This window comes from Cynoglossus semilaevis, chromosome 14 (assembly GCF_000523025.1).
Source record: "Cynoglossus semilaevis isolate Cse_v1.0 chromosome 14, Cse_v1.0, whole genome shotgun sequence".
Lineage (NCBI taxonomy): Eukaryota > Metazoa > Chordata > Actinopteri > Pleuronectiformes > Cynoglossidae > Cynoglossus > Cynoglossus semilaevis.
In genome coordinates, this window is record NC_024320.1 from 2,836,454 (window position 1) to 2,859,893 (window position 23,440).

Here is a 23,440-nt window from a genome sequence, read left to right on the forward strand (position 1 = left end):
GCGGTTTAGCTGCTGCTGCGGCTGCTGCCGGACTGAAGGGTAGATGTTAAGATGATCAGATGTTGAAATGTTGAGATGTTAAGGTGTCAGCCCGGGGGGGTGTCAGACCTGCTGTGTTAACAGGACAGACATGTTAGAAGTCTACAGACCACCCCAATGCAGCAGCTCCCCTGCACAAAACTACACCAGATGTGTAATGAAGGCCAGCGCGAGGACGAGGATGTGGGTGTAACACATGTATACGTGGGTGTGTGTTTAATCATTCTCACCTGGGCTGCACTGGGTGCTAATACATGACCTACTGCGTGGAGGCAAACGGACGGCACTCACCACTGTAGCCTGTTCTTTGACTTACCCCCGACTCCCTCCTCAGTCCCATTTCTGCAGACCTTACATCAACTCACCCTCCACGTTTCCTTTTTGCCCGGTCCAACGTTTTCATTTTCTATTTGTGGTGTTTTAGGTTCATTTCCCCCTCAGGGCTTACATGCGGAATTCATTTTCATATTCCCTTTCCATGATTCCCTTTTTTCCCTAAATCCTCCTCAACTGACAGGCCGCTCCTCCCCTCCACCGCCGCCACCCTCTTTCCTCCTGTACCTCACCCTCTCCTCCTCCTCCTCCTCCTCCTCCCTCATCTCCACATCCCTACCTTACAGCTGTTGTTTTGGATTAGTCAAATAGCTCCTGTCAGATCCAGAGATCCCTCTCTGCTGCCACCCACGGAGCTACACTGCACACTCTCTGTCTTTCTTACCCCCACCATCTCCCTCTCTTCCTGCTCTCACGTGCACGTGCACGTGCACGTGCACATTTCGACGTTTCTGACAGGTGCGTGTCAAGGTGCCTGTGAGGGTCGGGCTGGAAGGTTGTGTTGGTTTCGGAGGTCTCTGTGGGCTTTTCTGCCTCTTTTCACGTCCGGGAAGCCGTGACAGTGCTGGCGTAACGCTCACGCCTCTGAAGGGTTTGTTGTTCTAGAGCGGACAGGGGGCGCCATAGATTTCCAGCATTTAACATCTCTAGAATTCACCTTTCTTTTCAACTCGTCCTCTCTTCCTCTTCTTGTGCCAACGCAGGAGTGGATTCACAGACTTAGGTTTATTATCATTTTTTTTTCTCTCTGCAGAAGGTTGTTGTGGAATTTTGACAGCTGCAGGTACGGCCGTCCGTGCTGGGTGAGACAGAGTGACACTGAAAGGGGTTTTGACGTGATGATGGTGAGGGTAATGGTGTTGTTTCAGTCATTTGCAGAGACGGGGTAACTGTGTGTGCACGTGCAGAGACAGACAGAGAGAGAGAAAAGAAGTTTGAGCAGCAGCAGCAGCAGCAGCAGCAGCAGCAGAGTCAGAGTGGAGTGTGTGCTAGAATGTGACAGCAGCGTGTCAAATCAGTGATGCTGTTTTAGTGATTACAGGAGAAAGTGGTTCAACATTTAGGCTGGTTTACTGCACAGGTGTGGTGAGACCATCACAGAGGCAGAAACTGTGCACAAACCAACTGCACTGCTCTGTTCAAGGTCATTTCAAAGTCACTGGACTTGGACTTTTTAATTTCAGGAAACCCACATGTTCAGACCAAAATTTGTCTGGTGACTAAAAAGGAATTCTGGGTAAAATGGATGATCGTTGAATCCCAAGAAGGTCATGGTGAGATGATTTATGGTGGTATTACTGGTGGGGCAAAATGAAAAACATTGATTGTGTTTTTAAGAACCTGACCCTGATGACCCTGTTGTCTGGTCATTTGTGGGCAGTCTACAGTGTTGTGGTCTGTACTAGGTCTGTTGTAGCTAACTTTAGCTCTGGTGTCTATACCAGGACTGTTGTAGCTAACATTAGCTCTAGTGTCTGTACCAGGACTGTTGTAGCTAACTTTAGCTCTAGTATCTGTACCAGGACTGTTGTAGCTAACATTAGCTCTGATGTCCATATTCACAGCAACATGTTTTACACTAAGGTGATACTGTAAGATGAAAGAGCTGTAGTGATAAGTAATAACTCTTTATTGAACAATTTCCGGGAGGCTCACCCCAACCAGCCACAGTATCTCCGTTTCATTGTCACTGTTTACAAAGCATTCTTGTAGGCTGACATCACTCATTTCATCCTGTGCGTCTTCATCAAGGCTGGCAAACAAGAGTATTACCGCCATCTACAGGGCTGGATTGTGTGCATCACTGTGTTGCTAGTGAGCCAGAAATCAGAGAACTGGAAACGGATCTCACTCTTCCTCTTCCTTCTCCGTCTCCTCTTCCTACCTCTGTACCCTGCTGTCTTCCCTGCAGCTGAGGAGATGATCTGACCTCCTCCTCCTCCTCTTCTCCTGCAGGCTTCCTCTATAAGACAATAGCACACACACAAACCTGTGTGTGAACGTTCATTTGAGTGCCTGCCAAGATATAGTTGGAATTCTAAAAATATACTTTTGTATTATATGTATTACATATATTCCCACTATTAACAATATAATATATAACAAGCAAAATGCATCATTTATTTGTTTAATACATAACTTGCTCTAGCCATGTGTGTGTGTGTGTGTGTGTGTGTGTGTGTACTGTGGATTTATGATGCAGGAAACAGCAACTATGTCACTGTAAAACAATGGAAGATTCACAGCACCACTGCAAACACACACACCTCCTCGGGTGACCGTAAGGAACTCCCTTCCTGCTGCTCTCTCTCTCGCCCTCTCTCTCTCTCTCTCTCTCACACACACACACACACACACATACAGTCAGTGACACCTTTTTGGGCTGATGTCCATTTTCAAAGCATAAAAAAACCCGAGGCCTGCTGCAGGAAATAAAAGTGTGAACTCTTGTCCGTGTCCTCGTACGAGCTGTCACTCTTATTTATGACATTACATCCACGAGGAAAGTGTCAGGTGTGTGTGTGTGTGTGTGTGTGTGTGTGTGTGTCGCCCTGATATCAGCTCACTGTCCTTTTCCTCCTCCTGACAAAACAGCGTCTCAGCCGTTTTGGAAAATCACTGCGTTATTGTTCTGCCAAAATGACACATTTCCAGCGTCTTGTCTTGTGTGAGACTGCGTCATCTTCCTCAGACAATAACCCTGAATGCCAACATTCTCTGCTGGCTGTATAATGCCCCATTTACCCCCTCTGTCTGTAAGGAAGGCCACTTCAGATGAGCAAACCCCCACCCCCCATGTGAATGCAGTCACTCAGAGATAAAGGTGATATAAAATACACCAGATTAAGGTCATTTCATTGAGCTTTTCTCCCAGTTCTCTTTCACAATACACTAACAGTCAATCACCTGCATACAGCAGCCTAAATATAGGGTGTAAGACTTGTTACATGACTACCCACCGCCACGGCTTGTAATTGAAACTTTTCCATTCTGTGGCTTTCTTGTTCTCCCTCCGAATGCTGTGGCTGCCGAGGAGAGATTGGCAGCTCTGAGTGGCCAGCAGATGAAGCGGCTGGCGCGCTAATGAATAGAACGCTGATTGCAGGATCCCCGAGATGCAAATTACCGTGCCTGCCACCCCTGACGACCGGCAATTACCCGGCCGCCGCGGCGGACGCCTCGTGCATATTCATCGCTCCCACCCGGGCATATTGATCAACAACTTAGTTTAAGCGAGAAGCGCTAAAAAATATATGTATTTCCAGGTATTTTAAATCGAAATCATCTGTTGTCTGAATTAACGAAGGTATATCCTGTAAAGAATGAACGGTTTGTTCATTTGTGAGACGTATTATTTTGATTTAAGCTCAGGTAGAATCAAATGGGGAAAAAAAGAAAAAAGAACTGAGAATATATCATTAATCAAGAAAATAAGTAGAGTTAAATGGAGTGTTTAATTAAAGTGTATTTCATTAGCTCCACCTGAAGTGTACAGTCAGGGCCTCAGTGGAGGGGCAGTTACTGTAGTGCGCTTGCCTTACAGCTAGGAGGTCAGGGGTTCGATGTGGTAAACGTGCTGTTCTTTCTTTATGGACTTTAGCGTTGCTCAGTGTGACTGTGAATGGCTGTTTGTTTCCAGTGACCTGAGACCCCGAGACCCCTGGTCTTGGCTCTGCCTCTGTCTTAACAGTTTAAAACTGTTAAAAAATAAAGATAAGACACGGGGTACTTTGCCAGTTTTTTGTACTTAAATGATTGAAGAAAGCTGTTCTTTTTTCAATGGAACAATTGGGGAGGACTCACAAATATGCACACACACACACAGACACACACATGGAACACAGAATATGAATATGAAAGGATTTCTTTCAACAACGGAAAAACCAGAGTGCTGCCAGTGGTTAATGGGACCAAATGAAGGAAAGCTGAGCAACATGGGATTTTGAGCCTGTTTCCTCAAAACAAACATCCAATAATCACATTAGCGGTGGATCACAGAGCTGTATCATTATTGTCTCAGGTGTCCTGTCTGGTTTCAAACCCCAGCCTCAGTCAGTTTGACTTCAAAAATGTTGGAATGGCAACATCTTTCTCAAGGTTTTTATTATGATTTTGATGATCCAGCTTCATTTTTGTAGCAGTCATGATCCAAAATGTCCCAATGCCTTGAGGAATCTTGGCATGGAGAAGTGGGACGATGTGGAGGGGGACTGCCTGGTCTTTCACAGGAACACGATGAGTCCATTTATGCCGAAAAACAAAAAAAAAAAATCCTCTTTCTTGTCTGTTTGTATCTGAAGCAGAGTCACCGTTAACCTGAGCTTGGATGTTGTCAACAACACAACATTCACTGTCCTGTCTCTGCCTGCTTGGATCGTCCAGCTGTCCATCATACGACGTGTAGATCGTCCAGCTGTCCATCATACGACGTATACACTGTGATGGCTTGAAATCGGTGACAACATGTTCGGTTGAATAAGATGTAACTTTTGGGATACACTGATGTCACAAACCTTCGAAAAAAAGTAGCTGCAACACATGTAGGATTTGATAGACCACATCTGGGCTCCAGAACGTGGGCCACATCTGGTATTAAGACCGTTGGCCAAAAACTTTAACCAAATCTCCCTCAACTTCCGCAGGGGATTCCAGCAAAGGGGCAACACGGGCAGCTGCCCAGATCAGGATCTTGGCATCACCCATTTCCACATCAGGTTGTGTGGCCGCTGGTGCCCTCCCTCAGCCGGGTGGATGAAGGGTTAGGTTCTGAGACAGGTTCACCTGCTCGTCTTGTCTTTCTTTTCCTACAGCGTCCATTTAGTTGTCCAACAAAATTAAACATACCATAGGACATATATAGAAACTCTAAATATATATACATATAATCCATATACAGTATACATGTATATGTTTATATATATACATATATATAAACATTATGTATATATATGTTTATATATGTATATATACACATATATATACATATATAAACATATATACATATATATAAACATTACAACAGTATGTATAATTTCGGTGACAAGTTTCTTCAGTTTTTTTATTTGTCTTTTTTTGGTGTTTTTATTTTACGACTGCTTGTGGAATTTTCATTATTTTTTTTATTTTTTTTTTCAAACTCCTCACTTTTAAATTACAAGAATTAAAATTAAAAAAATTAACCAGAGTTTTCCAAGGACCTGACGTGACCCAAACGTCGGCACCAAACAGGCTCGGAACACCACAAGTCTAGTTCGTTTGGTCCATCGCGTAAACATTGTTGTTCGTGGTATGACCATATTTTTATCCACATTTATTATATATTCACATATATATATTTATATGTAAATATATATATTAAATGTTGTCTACATGTAGAATCCACATTTCTTTTGGATTCTGTATGTGTGGATTCTACATGTAGACAACATTTAGAATGCACATTTAGGATATATTTAGAATTTGCCAAAGTATACTGTATCCACTTGGATGTACTACTGAGGTGCCACAAAGTAGTACTTTGTAGTTACTGAAGTCACTCAACATGTATTTTCAGTTTAAAGAACTCTACAACCCCCTTAGGCATTACACGTCCCCCGGTACTAATCCCATGAGCTGTGAACAGAACAAGAGTGTGTTCAGACACACACACACACACACACACACACACACCATCTTTCACTTTCCATGCACTCGGGAGCTCTGCATATAGATGCATATCTTAAATATGACCAAACCCTGTGATAATAATCTACCCCTCCACTCCCACCCCACCAACACACACACACACACACACACAGTTCTCTGATGTGTCTGTGTCACTTAAAAGCAACCTGCACTCAGGCAGGAAACTGAAATGCAGGACGAGAGCAGAGATGTTTTTTTTTTTTTTCATTTTCTGTCAGAGTAAAGAAAGAGCTGGTGCAGGTGGTGACCTCCACAGTCGCTCACGTATGTCGTTATTATCTCTGTGTAATTTCTCCGCGGCAGATTCCTATCTCCTTATCAGTGTGCGGCTGGTGGAGCGGAGTCCTGTATCAAACAGTGACCTGGGGCCCAAATTGCATCAATCATCGTCTGGAGCGGAGCGGTACTTTGAGTTTCCTCAAATTGGCGGAATGACGGATCTACTTCCATTTGGTTACCTCAGATTTCAGGCTTTGATGGGGAACTGTGAGAAACACGGCGCAGTGGCCTTTTACACTGCGCCGATGTGGAATTATTTGTATTAGTTATTAAAATGTGATTGCACCGTACTTGATTTTCCTCTCCAGACAGCATTCAGCCTGAAGTACTGGTTTCTGGCAATCTCTTATCTTTTCCATGTGCCGTCAGGCACCGGTTGAAACCAGTGTGGAATGAAACCAAAAGCACCTTACAGAACCCCTGTGGTATGTTGATCAACTGACCAGTCTCAGGACATCATATCATACGTCTGTGATCAGCAGCATTACTGTTCCACTTACAAGTAGAGGTTGTACGTTTGTCTGGGTCCGTTGCCCTAGAAGCTCCCACACCGCTACCCCACCCCCACCCCCACTCCCTAACCTTCCTATAGACAGCAGCCGCTGATAACATCTATATGCCACAGGTTACTATCAACATCCCTGTCATTATTGATCAAACAGTGGTTGCTAACTTGCGGGTCCTGGACTGATGGCTGAATGTAGGTCATATTGTACAGGGCCCCAAAATGCCGCTACTCTCATATATACGTATGTCACCGATTAATGGCAACATCCCTGTTATTATAAATCAAACCAGAGGTTCTTAACTAGTGGGTTCCGGACTGATAACAGGCCACAGGCGCTTGAGCCAAGGCCTGAAAAATCTGTTTTTTACATGTGTTGGACTATGGCAGTACTTCTCAAATAGGGGGGCGGGACCCCCTGAGGGGGTGCGGTGAGGTGCCAGGGGAGCGTCAGGGGCTTCCAATGAAATGTGGCACGCAGGGAATACGTGTACCACTGCTGTAATACTAACAATCCTCCAGTCACTAGGTGGCAGCAACTCATACAGTGGTTTGTACAGATAGAAATATACATGTTAGGTTCTCAATAGTATTTCAATTTGAAGAGGTATGGGTGGGTGGGTGGGGGGGGGGGGCGTGAAAACACCTTGTCCACAAGGGGGGGCATGATAGAAAATAAATGAGAACCACTGCTTTATGAAAATATTTTATGTAAGAATGGTAGTAGTATTTTTTTCAAACCAATATATGCAAGAGTATTTTTATTGATGTACACTCCAATACCAGTACTATCATCAATACTTCTTTAAGTAAATATGCCAAGAACTGAAAGACAGTGTTACACTACAGTATAGGTGAGCCTATTTTAGCCTATTAGCCTATTTTGCTATATTATGCTAGTTATTTTTATTTAAGGTGTTACTATTTAGAAAACCATAAAGGCTTATATTTAGCTTTTTTTCTAATTTTGCATTATATTTTCTTATATTTTTATAACTATTATATTTGTATAATACTACTATACTACTATATTTGTAGGCAGCTTTTGCCTGTTTGGAATTTTTTTGACAGAACTGCTAGCAACATTTGGCTATATTTGTTACGGTTCACTGAGTAACAACTGCGTTAGTTTATTGTACATCTGTGACTTTGGCTTTGAAATCAGAGACTAGACAATAGGTAAGCATGTTAGGGCCAGCGTTTAAAAAGATTACATCTGTAACTTTTTCTTGCAGTAATTTAGCTCACATTAGCTGCCAGGTAGCTTGTACTTCATCAACAGAATTTTTTTCTCTTTCATCCCAGTCCAGTGAAACAGCACTGTTTGATTTTTATATTCAAACATGTGACTGTAAGAACATTGAACTAGTTGTTGTATCGAAGGAATCGAAATTGAAGACACACATGGTTTTTCACAAACAACAAGGCCAGTAATGAAACTTGTTGATGTCCAAATGATTTACCTCTGTTAGTCAAATATGCCAGCCAGGGCAGGCCATTGGCATAGGCAATATAGGTGGTCGCCTAGAGTGCCATCTGCTGGAGGTGTGCCGACAGTCACAGTGGGGGAAGGATTCATCTTGCCTTGGACACTAACTTGGGTTAAAGCTTGGGTTAAACTCCTGATGCCAGGAGTCTGTGATCTGTGGCTCCTGAACATCTTGCAGCTCATTAGCATCTTTGGATTTGCTAATTTGTAAGATTATATTTGACTGATGCATCAAATCAACCAGTATTATAAGTAGAGAGTGGGTAGAAAAGGGTTGTAACTATCTGCAAATATAGTATGACATCATTAAGTTACTCTTAATGATGTCATACTATAATTTCTACTTACTTGCTAACAGCAAATTGACATTATGTCACTGTATCTTCTATTGTAATTCACGCTCAGGTGTGCAATTTTGACTTCACTGTCACTGTCGGTGACTGTAGTAAATGCTGTAGTAAATAATGAATGCTGTTATGTTTAGATTGATCATTTCCTGCATGTAGCAGTGAAATCTTGTGTTATTTTCTGTGGTGCCACAGATTAAACAACTGTATATTGTATTATTTATTTATTTTTTTGTAGTATAACTTGTTGTATATTTGTTGTTTAACTGTAGTAGTTTAAAATCCACTTCTAATAATAAAATAGTCAAGATGTCTTTAGTGAATTTTATCTGGTTAAAAATGTCTCTCTGGGTGCTGAATGTTGTAGATTCATGATTTATACTAGGGTTTATTTACTGGCACTGTTTACGCCTGTTTACAGCTAAAAGATTTCAGACTTCCCTGCTGTAGAACTAAAACTTTGTATGATTCTATTACTTCTTTTGTGAGCTCGTGTTTGTTTGTGTGTTTTTCTGCCAACATGAATACCAGTGCACCCTGCCAGCAGCTGAATTATAGCAGGAAACAATCACTCCAGGAACAAAATGACAACCAGGATTTTCATCTTCAAGCCATTTGAAGTTTTTTTTCTTTCCATTCTACACAGCCACAAAAGCAGCTTATATGCGGAGATTTTATGTTTTAAATGTTTTACATTAGCCATGGCTGTCAGATTTGTGCAATATTATGATTTTGCTGCATCCCTTAGCATTAGACTGTGTCCATGGCTATTCCTTGCAAACTGAAGAGATCATTCTCTGTTTACGTTGTCTTTGTGTCACTCTGATTTAAGTGTGAATTTCATGTTCACTTTCACTTTTCACCATTGATAAATTGATACTCCAAAGTCTGTCCAGCTCTCCCTCCACCAAAGATGACCCTCAGCTCTACCACGACTTAGTCCTCGGCGTGGTCACATGATCACTTGTGACAGAGGTCATCCGCGGTCAAGTGGGGTCATGAGTAGTATCCTGACATCCTACCAGCCTAATCACCTGTTTATTTATTTAACGACTCAACTCTGATCCACTTTGACTGAAGGGGACAGAGAGTTAGAGGACAGAGAAAAAGAGAAAGTCTGGAGAAGGGGTTGATTAAAGTTCAGTTTCATCCTGACTGATCTGCTTAAGGACGTGTGTCTCTTATTTGGCTGTTTTTTGTGGTCCACTGCTGTGAATATATTAGGCCTTTTTTATTTTTAATGGGTAACCTTGTCATCAGGACAAATTGTCCATTTCAAATGTGTTCTCATCTTCTTGTTTTTATTATGAATAATAAAAACAACAACAACAACAACAACAACAATAATAATAATAATAATAATAATAATAATAATAATGTAGCTGCTACAAAATTAATTAAAAAAGAAAATTGAATTTAGCTCAAGATCTCTTTTATCTTATACATTAAAATGTCATGTATACTATCTACTTAGAACGGCCTGTTACTGCCATCTGGTGGTAAATTTCTGCAACCCATTTGTTGTGCTGCATTGTACTTGCATTTACCGGTCTTCTCCACGCAATGGTGCTACAACCGTAGAGTCTGGACACATCTCTTCGACGCCGGTGGATTTTATCTGACTACAGTACTCGCCACGTGTGAAGTAAGAATAATATCTGGATTAAATAAATGCTCTTCAATTGAAATACAATGCCAAAGTATGTCAAAAAAAAAAGTGTTGTCAGTTGTTTGTTAAAGTGGTGCTGCACCATTGACGCCATTGACTTTAAACTACGGTAATTTAGCAGCGGCCATGTTTCTTTCATTTAGAACATTCGTTGTAGGAGCTACAGTAAAAGGGGTTCGAATTATAATAATATCTAGGAAATTGTACTTTTGTGTCGTATGTATGGTTGTTTTCCTGCTTTCTTTCAAATTTCACCGTTTAAATTATCGTATATATTGTCTATAAAAGTTTGGTCACGTGACAGTGTCACTAAAGCTTTATTTGTACCTTTAGCATGTAGCTTAAGTATGAAGAACATTTAGAGCCGGTTCGACAGACAGGGCTAAGATTAAGGCAGGACCTTAATCGATATGAGTTAAACTATGACATCTAGGCAGCTTTCACAAACGTGGCTTAAATTTTAAGATTTAAGATGTCAGGCATTTTAGTCTGGGACTAGGCTACTAACTAGGCTACTGTTTTAGACTGACTTGGTGTTTAATATGCTAAACCATTGTCATGTTTTTTTTTAGTAACACATTTCTTTAAAATGTAGTTTAAGATTAAGACGTGTTTTTTAATCAAAATGCTAAACCATTGTCATGTTTTTTTTTTAGTAACACAACATCACTTTCTTTAAAATGTAGTTTAAGATTAATACGTGTTTTTTAATCAATATCTCTATACAACCGTGGTATTTCTAAACTTGTCAGCAGAGGGCAGTAACTAAATAGATAGATAGGTATGTTTGTTTGACTAGTATTATCACAGCATTTAATAGTCAACTAACACATTTATAATAAAATGTTTTGTTTTTCTTACATGTTCTGTACACCATTGTTGTAGAACATCAATATTTGCTATCTTTATCACTTGCAAAAAGTACATTTAAAGATCATTCTTCTTCATCTGATCTGTTTAAAATTAACCAGTGGCTTTCCTCTGCCTGAATGAGATGTTGAATATTTTATTTCCACAGAAGGTAGAGGTCAGGTTTCTTGAAGATGACAAACAGTTCTACGTACCTGCAGGCTGGTTGGAGGCTGACGTGTGCGCACATAAGAAGGTGCATCACCAGAGTTCAAAAGGACAAACATGCAACAGTGAATAAGGTCAGCTGCATTAAATGATTCATGGTCACTGTGTAAGAAAAACCCATTAAAGAGAAGCACGATGGATTATTACATAATCTTAGCTTTTTTTCTTGCATTTTTATATCCATTGAAATTCAAACTTTTCATATACGCTTTTTTACCTATTTGCCTTTGGGGAAAAGTGCAGAGAACAACTCCAGTCCCTACATGAAAGGAAGAAAGCAAATTTGTTCTGCACACAGCAACTGGTCAAACCAAAACCCACCTTGAATAGTGAGTTAGAAAAACAATTGTACTTTTTCAGTGTACAGTTAGTCCTCTCCTATTGCTGTTGTTGCGTTCTAAGACCCACCACAAAAAGGGAAAATCTGCGAAGTAGAGGCGAGATAGTTTTTATATTATTTATGTATATATTTACCCTTTACTAACCTCCGCCACACTATTATCACCCCTGCCGTTCCTGTAATACCCTTTCTGACACAATTATATGGACAGTAGAGTTGTAGAATGGAAATATAAGACATACATATTACATAAACAAATTAAACTAACTGACTTACTGTACTTTCAACAGACCAGCTGAAACGGGTGCTGTCAGTACTCTTTTACTGTGAAGCTTGTTACTGCCCTTAATGTTTGAAGCACTCTCAGGTTTTAGGACTTGTCATAAGTCACATTTAGAAATGAGTCTGATTTTGGAAGAAATGTGATGACAAAATACATATATACATAATAAAATATATATATATATGGTGGATAGTTGTGAACAAGTGCCTTCTTTCAAATACATTTTCAATGACAACACTGTTCACTGCATTCACTGTTATACCTTTGGCTGTAGCAGACACACCTCCGGATGACTTTAAGCCCCGCCCATTTCTCATACACCTGTATATAATTTCACCCGTGGCACCAGAACAGTCAGAGTCTCCTGCACATCACGAGTCCCAATCATCTCAACTCCATCTGAAGAATTTATCTGGTAAGAATAATATTTTCATATATACAGTATATATACTAACATACATCATGGAGACAATTGTACCTTTGAAAATAAATAGGGATATTAGTTTTAAATGACCTTTGTATTTTGACATATTGTAATTTTGGTTAAATGATTGTAATCTGATGAAGTCAAATGTCAAAATAAATTATAATTCAAAAACAAATTATCTTAACAGAATAGTTCAACCTTTTCTGGTTTATACCCAAAATTATTGGATGTTTCTCAGATAAGGAATTCCTTCAAACCATAAACACACTCAAAGGTATAAATTCAAAACTGAATTTGAGCAGAACAAGAGTCCATTCTCTTCCATCTGGAATCTGCTTTGAATATTTCCCCCCTCCATCATTTTCCAAAGCTCTATCTGTCATCTGAACAACGACTGTCTTTCTCCTGCTCGCTCCTTTGTAGTGTTGTGGGAACCATGTTGCAAGGATCGGGTGTCAGAGCGACTGAGAGGTTCCCTTGACCGCTAATCTGCCACTGCAATCCTGCACAGAAACACAGACGCACAACTATTTCAACACACACACACACACACAAAGATGTGTTTGACAAGTAAACACGGCTGGGCCGACCAGCGCTACTCTTAATGTAATGAGGTTTAAAAATAGTGCATGAAGATGGAGTAAATAATATAATACAGATACTGGTAAACAAGCCTGTGAGTGCTCTCTAGAGCCTGTCATTGTGAAAATAATGAACATGTAAATTTCCAGTGGTACAGGAGTAGCAGATACTGGTACACAAGCCTAGAGTGCCCTCTAGTGGCTGTCAGTGTGAAAATAACAAACGTGAAATAATATATTTTAATATATAAGTACACACCTGAGTATAAGTCGCAAACCCACGCAGGAGATGAAAAAAAGTGTGACTTATAGTACGACAGTTCCATTGTATAAATACTAAAACTCTATAGTAGGATAACTGAGCTGCATCTTTCAGAAATAAAAATGTCTTTGTTCAGAATTATCTTGCATTATATTGTATTTATATATATATATATATACAGTAAATCACAAGTACTAGTGGTATCAGTATTGGTGAGGACTCATTCCTGGTCTGAAAAAAAGTGGTATTGGACATCCCTATATATTATATATAATCAGTGATGTAGGTCATTATTTGTTTTAGTCTGAAAAGATGTCACAGAAAATACTTTTTTTAATGTTCGTTGATAAACAAGCCGTTCATAAACAAAACATATATACTTTTTTTTTTTTTTTTTTAATAAAATGGGAATTTCATGTTTTGAAAACCTCTGGTTAGAAAACCCTTCAGAGAACATCGCTGCCACGTCCCCTGTGTTCTCTGGTTAGAAAACCCTTCAGAGAACATTGCTGCCACGTCCCCTGTGTTTGCTTTAGTGTGGGCTTTACCATGATGCCATGTTAAATATGGTCCTAATGGTGTCATCATGGTAACAGGTTCCACGAGAGCATCCTGCCGTCTTTCCACCCAAGGTTGAGCTGCACTCATTTCAATTTTGATTTCTTCGCAGATTCTGAAGTTGAAGCTGCATTTTACCCGAGCACAGAGCGAGACAGTGAAGTGGCTCTGGCTATAAAGTCAGACGTCTCCTCTTCCATGCAGATACTTAGTAGAAATGGCCACCACTACAGCTGTGTACTTGTTTGAAGGCTCCGTTCCAGTGGGCGCTCAGCCGTGTGGAATATTAGGCCTTCTTGTGTTTCCATTAACATCCAGGCAAATGGCAGTATGGAGTAAAACACATTTGCTGAAGGGCCACATGAGGGGGTTTTCTGAGTGCAGACCTCGTGAAATTCTAGATTTAAATGACTGCGATAGGTCAAACTGTCGCTCTTTATGTGTTTTCCTTTTGACATCTGTAATTTAAACATCTATCCACACTCCCCTCAGAAAAATGGAACCACAAGGGTTATAATAGACTCACCATCTGCATTTCCACTCTTGCATGGTTTCTCTCTACATGCCCTTGCCTCCATTTAGTTTTTCCAAGTTCTCCAGCACACCGCAGCTAATATTCCATGCGTCTCTGCCTCTGCTTTCTTTATATCCAGCTCCTGCAACCACACCATCATGACCTCCAGCATGTCCATGAGGAGCTTCTCCATGAACCGACAGCCATCCTTTTCCAGCCGTTCTCTGATGGACACAGGCCGCGCTCGTTCACGTGCGTCGGTGTCTTTCGCAGCGACCAGCCCTCTGACCCGCTCAGCTTCTATCAGCCAGGATCTGAACGGGCCAATTGGTCTTCAAATTAATGGGCTGCATGGCAACAGCACTAATGAGAAGGAAGCCATGCAGAGTCTCAACAGCCGTCTGGCCAACTACCTGGACAAGGTAGACAATACTTCACTGTGTGCTTTCTGGTCCACAGCCAAAGTGGTGATGGCTGATGTCTGAGTTTGGCTGAGAAGGACACGACACTATTAGAAACAAGTTGAAACACTTTGATCACTGACATCCTTCTGATTCCTTTTTTCTTTTTTGCCTCCTGCAGGTGCGCACGCTGGAGCGCTCCAACGCAGACCTGGAGATGAAGATCAAGCAGGTGATGCTGGACCGCATCCCCAAAGGTCATGACGTGGACTCAATGATGGCCCAAGCCCATGCTGTGGAGCAGGAGGTCTGATAAGATAATAAGATCTTATTATCTTAGAGTTTCCATATCATGTCATTCAATCCAGTCAAGGTTGGGCTGAATTTGGCTTATTTTGCATAGACAAACCATGCAAATGTCTCCAGTGTCTGTACGGGCTGAAATGTGACCAAACTTTAACCCAATTGTTCACTTCGAAGAATATTTATCTAATTATTTAGCCTGCCAGTGAAGATAAATGTGTCTAAATCTTTATTTTCTTATCATGTGTGATTACAAAACTCTTATATGAAACATCTGTTACACCACATATATTAAACCCAAGGCCTGGAGACCGAATCTGGCCCAACAGAACTTAACATCCATTGGTTGTTTAAAAAACTGTGTTCACTAATTTATGATTTTTTTAATTTATTTTTTGTCAGGTGAGGAAGAAGACTCTGGAGAACGCCCGTCTCATGCTGGAGATAGATAATGCCAAACTGGCCGCTGATGACTTCAGAATCAAGTGAGCATTTACACTGGACTGAAACAGTCTGGAGTTTTGTTCATGTTTTTAAAGAGTCAGCTTTCTGTTTGCCTGGAGAGCTGCTGTTTGTGACATTTAACAAGTTAGTTATTAATCAGTAAAAATTAAATTTTACCTATAAGCTATGAAATAAAAGAGCCATCTGTTTTATAACGAACGCCAATACACATGCATTTTAACATTTTAAAATATATTTACTGTATATTTTAGCTCAGTGCATTTTTTTTAATAAATTGGTAAATGCAAATAAATGCAAGGTCACACTGTTTGTTCCTACTGTTTATGCACATAACTTATTTGGAATTCTGATGATCAGATAAGCAAATACTAATTTAGCTAGGATTAGTCTACATCAAATGAATAGAAGAGTTGTCCTTCAGTTCATGCAAAAATGGAGAATGAATGTACAAAAATGGCTACAGAAAGATGTGCAACAATTTCTAAATAACAGGGTGAAAAGACAAATGTATATCTAGAAGTTCTCAAAGAAAGTGTTGGAGCAGTTACCATGATTTTCTTTCATTATCTTACTCAGTATGAAATAAAGACTAAGTATTCTGTAAAGATGCACCGATATTCCTGCATCTCCTGCCGTTTATTCACAATCCAGGTACCAAGACGGAGCCCTGGGCTGTACACTTGACACCCCACCTCTCATATAAACTTAGATCTGGTGAAAGACATTTTTCAGACTTCCATGCCTTATTGTTTCCACTGCGTCTCTCTTACAAGGTGGGAGACAGAGCTGGTGATGTGTCAGTCTGTGGAGCGAGACTGCGTGGCCCTGAAAAAGGCCAAGACTGATCACGAGCAGATCATTGCCTCTCTGAGGGGAGACCTGGACAGCCTGAAAGAGGAACTGTACTTCCTAAAGAGGAACCATGAGGAGGTGAGTGGGTCCTGCACCCTGACATTTTCTCTCCTTTCATCCCTCCTGGGCCTCGTCTCTGGTTCTCTGAGCTGCTCTACAAACAACAAGCTGCTTGATCTGGATATCAGACTGACCTAATTTTATGTAGTCACTGACTCTTTATTTATAGAGCAGAGAAAAACAGGAGTTTAGGGAGAGGGAGAGGGAGTGAGAGAGAGAGGGGTGGTCCTCTGGTTACTATACACAATAGCAGCAGGTAGATCTGGTTTCTCCATCCTACTCACTCTGTTCAATTAGCTGATACAAGCAGCCGTCCTCTGGGGGTGGAGGAGCTAAGATAAACTTACCCCTAGTCTCCCAATGAAGGACTGACTTCTTTCCACACAGATCCAGTTCATGTAAAATAGCTCTGGGGCCACTAACAATCCTTACATTCATTAGTACAAAGTGCAACTTCTGTTTGTTCTTGTTATTGAGTTTTCCATGTAACACCCAGCAGCTGATGGACTGGGGAAACCAAAAGAATGACAGCTTTTGTACTATAATTATTATTTATTTTTAAGTTTTTTTTGCAAATATTTTTGTGTCTTTCTGCTGAATTAATGTATTACGTGTAAAATAGTTTCAAATGAAATATTAAAAATTAGCAAATATTTTAGGGTTTAAACTAACTGCACTAGAAATATGCAAAACAATTTTTTTTAACATAATATATACTTTCTTTATTTCAACATTTTTCTGTATGTATGTAATGTCCATCTGCAAAAGGGCACATGAAAAAAAAAATGTAACCAGAGATGTAAAAAAATAAGCATGTGCTCGAAGTTAAGTTGAGAAAACAAACTCTCCTTCCCCATCACTATGCATGAAAAATTGCGATTCATATTTAAATAATATATATGGACCCAGAGAAGGGAGAGTGAACGAGGTCCCTGACCAGAAGTGCACGGTGTAAATGTGAACTGAGGGTAAGGTGAGCCCCACTCTATCAAAAATTGATGAAGAAGTTGTAAATAATGAAGAGCTGCTCACATCCTCTCTGTCGTCCTGTGGTGTAGGATTAACACATGTTGTCTTTTTAAACCAGGCACATCATGTTGTTACAATTACTGCACATTGACAAGAGTTTGGACAGTATGACGAAGCTTAACAGAAATTAGCATCAATTTAAGGTTTGCAGTTGTGGGAAAGTCTGAATTTTTTCACGCAATTTTTAAGGAAACACGCACAGTCGGTGACCTGACCTGACTTAACTTAGGTCATTTAGCTAAAAGACAACAAAGACTGCCAGAGTTTACCAATGGCATGACAAAAATAAACCACAACTAGCAACTGGCCAGCATATTTCTTAGCCAGAAGAGTACTAACAGGCACAATTTGGTCTAAAGTATTGCAGAGTAGTTAGCCAGAATAGCCAAAGTTGAGAAGTGACACTTTGCATGCTGGAAAGAAGAAGACTCTTGGTGTGAAAGCTCCGCTCACTTTCTGTTCATTTGACTTTTTGATTATGCAGGAGATGGAACAGATGAAGTCTCGTATTGCCAGAGACGAGGTGAATGTAGAGGTAGACTCTGCCACCGGGCCGGAGCTGGGCACTATTTTGGCTGACCTGCGAACTCAGTATGAGGGAATTGTCAACAAGAACAAGGAGCAGGCAGAGCAGTGGTACCACAAGAAGGTATGAGAACCCAGTATTGCACATTGTACAATAAGATGCGAAATAATCCTGTTGCTCCGTTTGGTTCATTTGTTTCTTTAAAGCTGGAGATGGTGCAGAATCAGGTGAAGGAGAACAACGAAGCTCTGAGAGCTTCTCAGGGTGAACTTACTGAGAGGCAGCGCTTCCTCCAGACCCTGGAGGTGGAGCTAGACGGTCTGCACAAACAGGTGAGCTACCACTGAGGGTCAACCTATGACAGATAGAAAACCTATTCTAAGCCCGATCAAAATCAATACATGTTAAACACCCTGTGAAATGTGACATACAAGATTGAGGGGTTTATTTGTCACATGGTCAGTTACAGTATACACGCACCATAGACTGTGCTCTTTCCATGTATTCTGCATTGAGGACTTTAAATACACAAAACAACTCCCATAAAAATAAATGCAATGGCAGGACAAGGAAAAGGAAACCAACACTGATCAATAGTGTCATAAAATAAGTGGTTTTGAATGTGCAGATATAGCTAGTAACAGATTTCATAATATCAGTGATTTTTTTTTCAAACAATTTTCAGTAATTTCAGTAATGTAATAGTCACATTTTCAAGTTTCCGATGGTACCTGAACGCACCTCGTTTGACAGCTGAAAGATTGACACAAAAACGTCTTGATCTGTTTAGTCCTGGTGGTTTGCGTCTGTTATCAAACTGCTCTGCTTCCCAAACTAGCGTGCGGCTAGCTAGCCCATGTTTGTTTATACATTTCTAAACTGCTAAACAAATGTAATATTTATGGAATACTGAAAGTAGGAAAATACATTCAAAAAGTTAATATTTCATATATATATGTATATATATATATATTGCTAAATATTTTGTAGCATTGTCTCTGTGTTTGCAAAGAAGCTAATGCTCCTAGAATATCTAGGATATTCAGGAGGATGTTGAGTTTTGTTATTGGAGTAATTAGCCCAGTGTTATTTGTACGTAGATCTAGAGGCTGTACAGACGTAGTCTTGTTCAAAATGCATAATCCTCATGCAAATATTACTGTTGCAAATATCTTTTCCACAGAGGCATGTTCTTTTGAAAACCTTTTAAAAAAACACAGGAAGTCTTCTCAATTGTTTGGTTTCACAGTCAGTTGGATCCTTTTCTTACATTTACATGTCCACGTTGTGGTTTTGCATGACTGTCTGGGAAAATGTCTTGTTTTTCACTCTTGTAATCTCTTGTTGACAGTCGGCCTATTATCCAGCCACGCTGCTAAGTAAAGCAGATTTAGTTGCTAAGTGGTACAGGGGTGGGATTTTGGTGGTGAGGCTGGTAATCGTGTCTTAGCTGCATGTGTGTTTGCCTTGGATGCCAAGGCCATGTCAGGATACAGGTATTTTGTTGATAATGGTTTAGGAAGTCATTTCTGAATTATCAGCTCTGGTTTCTGCTGGTGAAATCATGTGGCAACAGGAAATGGTTGTGTGTCTTGCAGTAATAATTGATTTCAGAATCATGCCACAACATGACCACACGCTGCTGAATGTTAGACCGCTTGCATTCACAGCAAGAGGATCGCTGTTAGAAAAAGTGTTCAAATAGATTTGTATCCATTTTCTTTTGCCCACCTCAGCTTGGTTTTTCTTCTTTTATTCATCTCTTTATTCTTGGATAGTTTTTGCTACACATATACACACGTATGGAATATATATAGTGAGAGAGAGACGTGTGTGTGTATATATATAAATATACTGTATGTGTACTGACACTCAGAGCACATCAATAGACCGAGATCTAGATCTATATGTGAATAAATACAGAGGATCTTCTCTCCCTCCCTTCAGATTGCAGCCCTGGAAGGAAACCTGGCTGAGACCAGTCAGAAGTACTCAGGCGAGATGGAGCGGCTGCAGGCCAACCTCAGTCAGATGGAGGACAACCTCTCCCAGCTCAGGCTGGAAATGCAGCGCACCAAGACCGACTACGAGCAGCTGCTGCGCATCAAGCAGAACCTGGAAATGGAGATCGCCACCTACAGGCGCCTGCTTGAGGGAGAGGAACTGTAAGATTTGAATTGATCTGTTTAAATCCACGACTCTTGAGTAAATGTGTGTGTTAAAAGATCCAATCTAATCTCAAATCTAATTCAACGTTGTACTCCATAGGGTGAAGGAGATTCCTGCTCCACCAAAGAGTGAGTGTTTGATTTTTGAGTTAAAATGAGAAGAACAGTAGGAATGAAAATGAAAATAACAGAATGACAATTGTAAAAATGAGAATAACAGACCCAGCAGCATTGTTAAAAAAATAAAAATAAATGAAACTAACCAGTGTTTAAAAACACAAAATACTACTACTACTACTATATAGTAGTCTGTATTATATATTTAAGTAAGTAGCACAGTCTTATTTAAACTATAATCAGCAGCCGGATTTTAATCAGATTAAAGACAGGCAATTTGTTCCTGGATGTTCGTCAGACTCACACATCTTATCTCTAATCCTGAGCTGACTACAGTGACCTCTACTGTACCTAATGTTTTTACAAGCAGCAAAAAACACAAAACACACACACCCAACAAAGTCGGGTATGAAAATTCTTAACCCGTTCCAAATCCGTTTGAGACACCATAAGAAGAGCAGAGACAACAGAGCAACACACTGAAGAACAAAAGCTGAGTAGCTTGTTGTTTTTAGTCAATGGCAACCATTGGGGAAGGAGGGATAGGATTACATCCAATCATTTACTGTACTTTATAATAATTAACATTGGGACTGATAAGAACATCTATTTTAAAACCACTAATTTAACACTCTTCTTATCCAACCTCACAGTCTTTAATATTCACCTGTCTGATTCTCATACAGTCTTGGCTCATAACAGTGACACTTTAATAGCCTTATACATTTATCCTTGTTTGTCTGTGTCCATTAATGGCATTTCATCTATTCTCATTTCTTCCAATTTAAACAAATGAAATCTCACCCTCTTCCTTGAACTCATCTCAATCTCAGAGGAGCCTGATGTGCGCACCAGGAAGATTGTGAAGGTGGTGACTCAGACGATGGTCAACGGCAAAGTGGTGGATGAATCCAGCGAGGTGGAGCAGATCGAGGAGACCAAGAAGTAGAGAAGAGCTGGAGAGACAGAGAGAGAAAAACAGAAATAAAGGTAGAAACCATGATAACGGTCAGAATATTTACACCTAGGCCTTATTGAAGTGAAACCACTTTAGTATGAGTCCGTGCCTGAGGGCACATACTATGTCTACTATGAATGTTTTGTGGTTAAATAGAGGCCCCCTGAACATTCTCTTTTCCAAGTAACAAGTTTACAAGCCTAGCAGCTTTCACACAATAACCATTTGATTTTATCTGCTGCCGTCTTTTACATCTATTTTAAATAGTGATGCCTGTGAAAAAGGAACTAACTAACCAACCAGTGCTATATCTTTACACAGTTTTACTAAAGAGATGACGTGTACTCCACTAATAAACAGGTGTGTTGGTGTGGTGAAGTTTACTGTAGTTTACAGGCATTTAATCCTTTCACACGAGTACCAATATATTTGTCTTTGTTGTTTATGTGTTTGTTGTACTGTGGAAATAAAACTTTGAATCAATCTGCTCCCACTTCTGCTGTTTAACACAGAAGTGACTGTCCAATGTCTTGTTCAGATATTTATGAATATTCACATTATAAGAACTTCAAATTCTCCTAATGGAACCTTGAGGTGTCTTAAAGTTTTTACCACTTCAAAATTGAAACGGCTGCATCTGATGTAGAAACTGGCAAAATTATATCAGTGTGATGAATATTATGGCCACCTCCTCTTCATGAAGGTTAATAGTGATTCTTTCAGCCATATTTGACAGTAACTGAGCAGTCAAAATGTTCTAAGACTAACAACCACAATCGACAGATGTCATTGTTGGCGCCTGACAGATGTGTCTTGACATTTTTTAAATGATAATGTCAGTCTTTGAACTTTTTGACATTTGACACCCAGAGATGAAACTGAACATGCGTCATTTTAGATGATCTGTATCCAAGCTCAAAGGCTTTCACTTACTGCTGGACCTACATTTTATATAATCTCTATTTAAAGGCATAGAGGAATAGGAACAAAGGTTTAGGTGTTGTCATGGTATCATATTTCGGGGCCGTTTTGATCACCTTAGTGATAATTTCAAGCATTTCAACTTTGAATTTATAGCATAGCTGGAGGAAGTGTGTGGAGAGAGGGAAGTCTGGGGGTCCCTGCTCAGACAGCTGCCCCCATGACCCGGCTTTAATCCCTGTTTTCATCTACATTACAACCTTTTTAGTAACAATTTAATGGGTGATATCTGTGTCAGTCTTTTATGCCTTTAAAACTGCTAGACTCTAATGACATAGAATTGTAAACATAGACAGAATCAACTGTTCAGTGAGAGCCATTGTGTGTGTGCTCTGGGTGTGAGGTTGGTCTGTGATGGAAATGTCAGACTAATTATACCGACAGCGACTCAAGCTCTTTATTTTGGGATGGTTTTACATAAGTTAAGCAGACAGATACAAATAAAAACCTGTTTTGAGACATTTAAGGATGGATTCCTCCTTCTTCACTGATCCTTTAATAACCACGTTCTACCTAAACACACACTTTGTCTGCAATGGTATCAGGACACCACTATCAGCCCTGTAATTAAGGGTCGTGATCTTGGGGTCACCAGGCTCTGACATCTTCAAAAAGAAAAGTTAAGAGAAAAGAAACAGGAGGACGGGGGACATGTTCTTTTTCTTTTGTTTGATGATGTAAGAGAAACCTTTAATTTAATTACATTTCCAGGATTCCCACCCATGGCCTCGTAATTCAAAAAGTTCATTTATAGAACAATAAACAAAAGGAAGCTGTGTTGCAGCGCAGATCAGGGTGAAGTTGGGTTTTATACCTTGCTGATGTATTTCAGGTCAATTTTAAACAATTTCCACTAAAGTTCTACACAATGTTGTGTTTATTTTTTGGCTAGGCTGAAGCAGTTACTAAACTAACCTTTATAAATTAATAAAAGTGAATACTGTTGAGGAATCTTTGCAGTAACTTTAGAATGCCACATATCTTTGCTTTAGGCTATTTTTGATTATTTAACACAATTTAAAGAGTAGTTATTAACACACTGTTGTGTTTTGTAATACACAAAACCCTAGCTAAACATTTCCTCATTATGCTAATGATGGCTAGCTTTTTAGGCACCAACTGAAAAAAAAAACATGTTTGGTACATTTTGTTCTCAGAAATTACATTTCTCAGTCTAGAAAATAAATAATAA

General features: G+C 40.0%; 1 protein-coding gene across 7 annotated transcripts; it reads left to right on the forward strand.

Moving 5' to 3' along the window:
- Positions 1-10,188: 10,188 nt before the first annotated feature.
- Positions 10,189-21,736, forward strand: LOC103389117 (keratin, type I cytoskeletal 18). Of its 7 annotated transcripts, none has more exons than XM_008324391.2 (12): positions 10,205-10,322; positions 11,365-11,497; positions 12,396-12,461; positions 14,528-14,810; positions 14,971-15,096; positions 15,495-15,577; positions 16,331-16,487; positions 17,983-18,147; positions 18,231-18,356; positions 19,972-20,189; positions 20,293-20,321; positions 21,143-21,736. In XM_008324391.2, exons 4-12 carry the CDS (start codon positions 14,547-14,549, stop codon positions 21,256-21,258), a joined length of 1,284 nt encoding a protein of 427 aa, XP_008322613.1. In that variant the 5' UTR covers positions 10,205-10,322; positions 11,365-11,497; positions 12,396-12,461; positions 14,528-14,546; the 3' UTR covers positions 21,259-21,736. The 7 variants fall into 7 exon arrangements, with proteins under 7 accessions (XP_008322611.1, XP_008322613.1, XP_016893767.1 ...); XM_017038278.2 differs by having other exon boundaries at positions 12,321-12,461; positions 21,143-21,735; XM_008324390.2 differs by having other exon boundaries at positions 12,324-12,461; positions 21,143-21,735.
- The last annotated feature ends 1,704 nt before the right edge of the window (positions 21,737-23,440 follow it).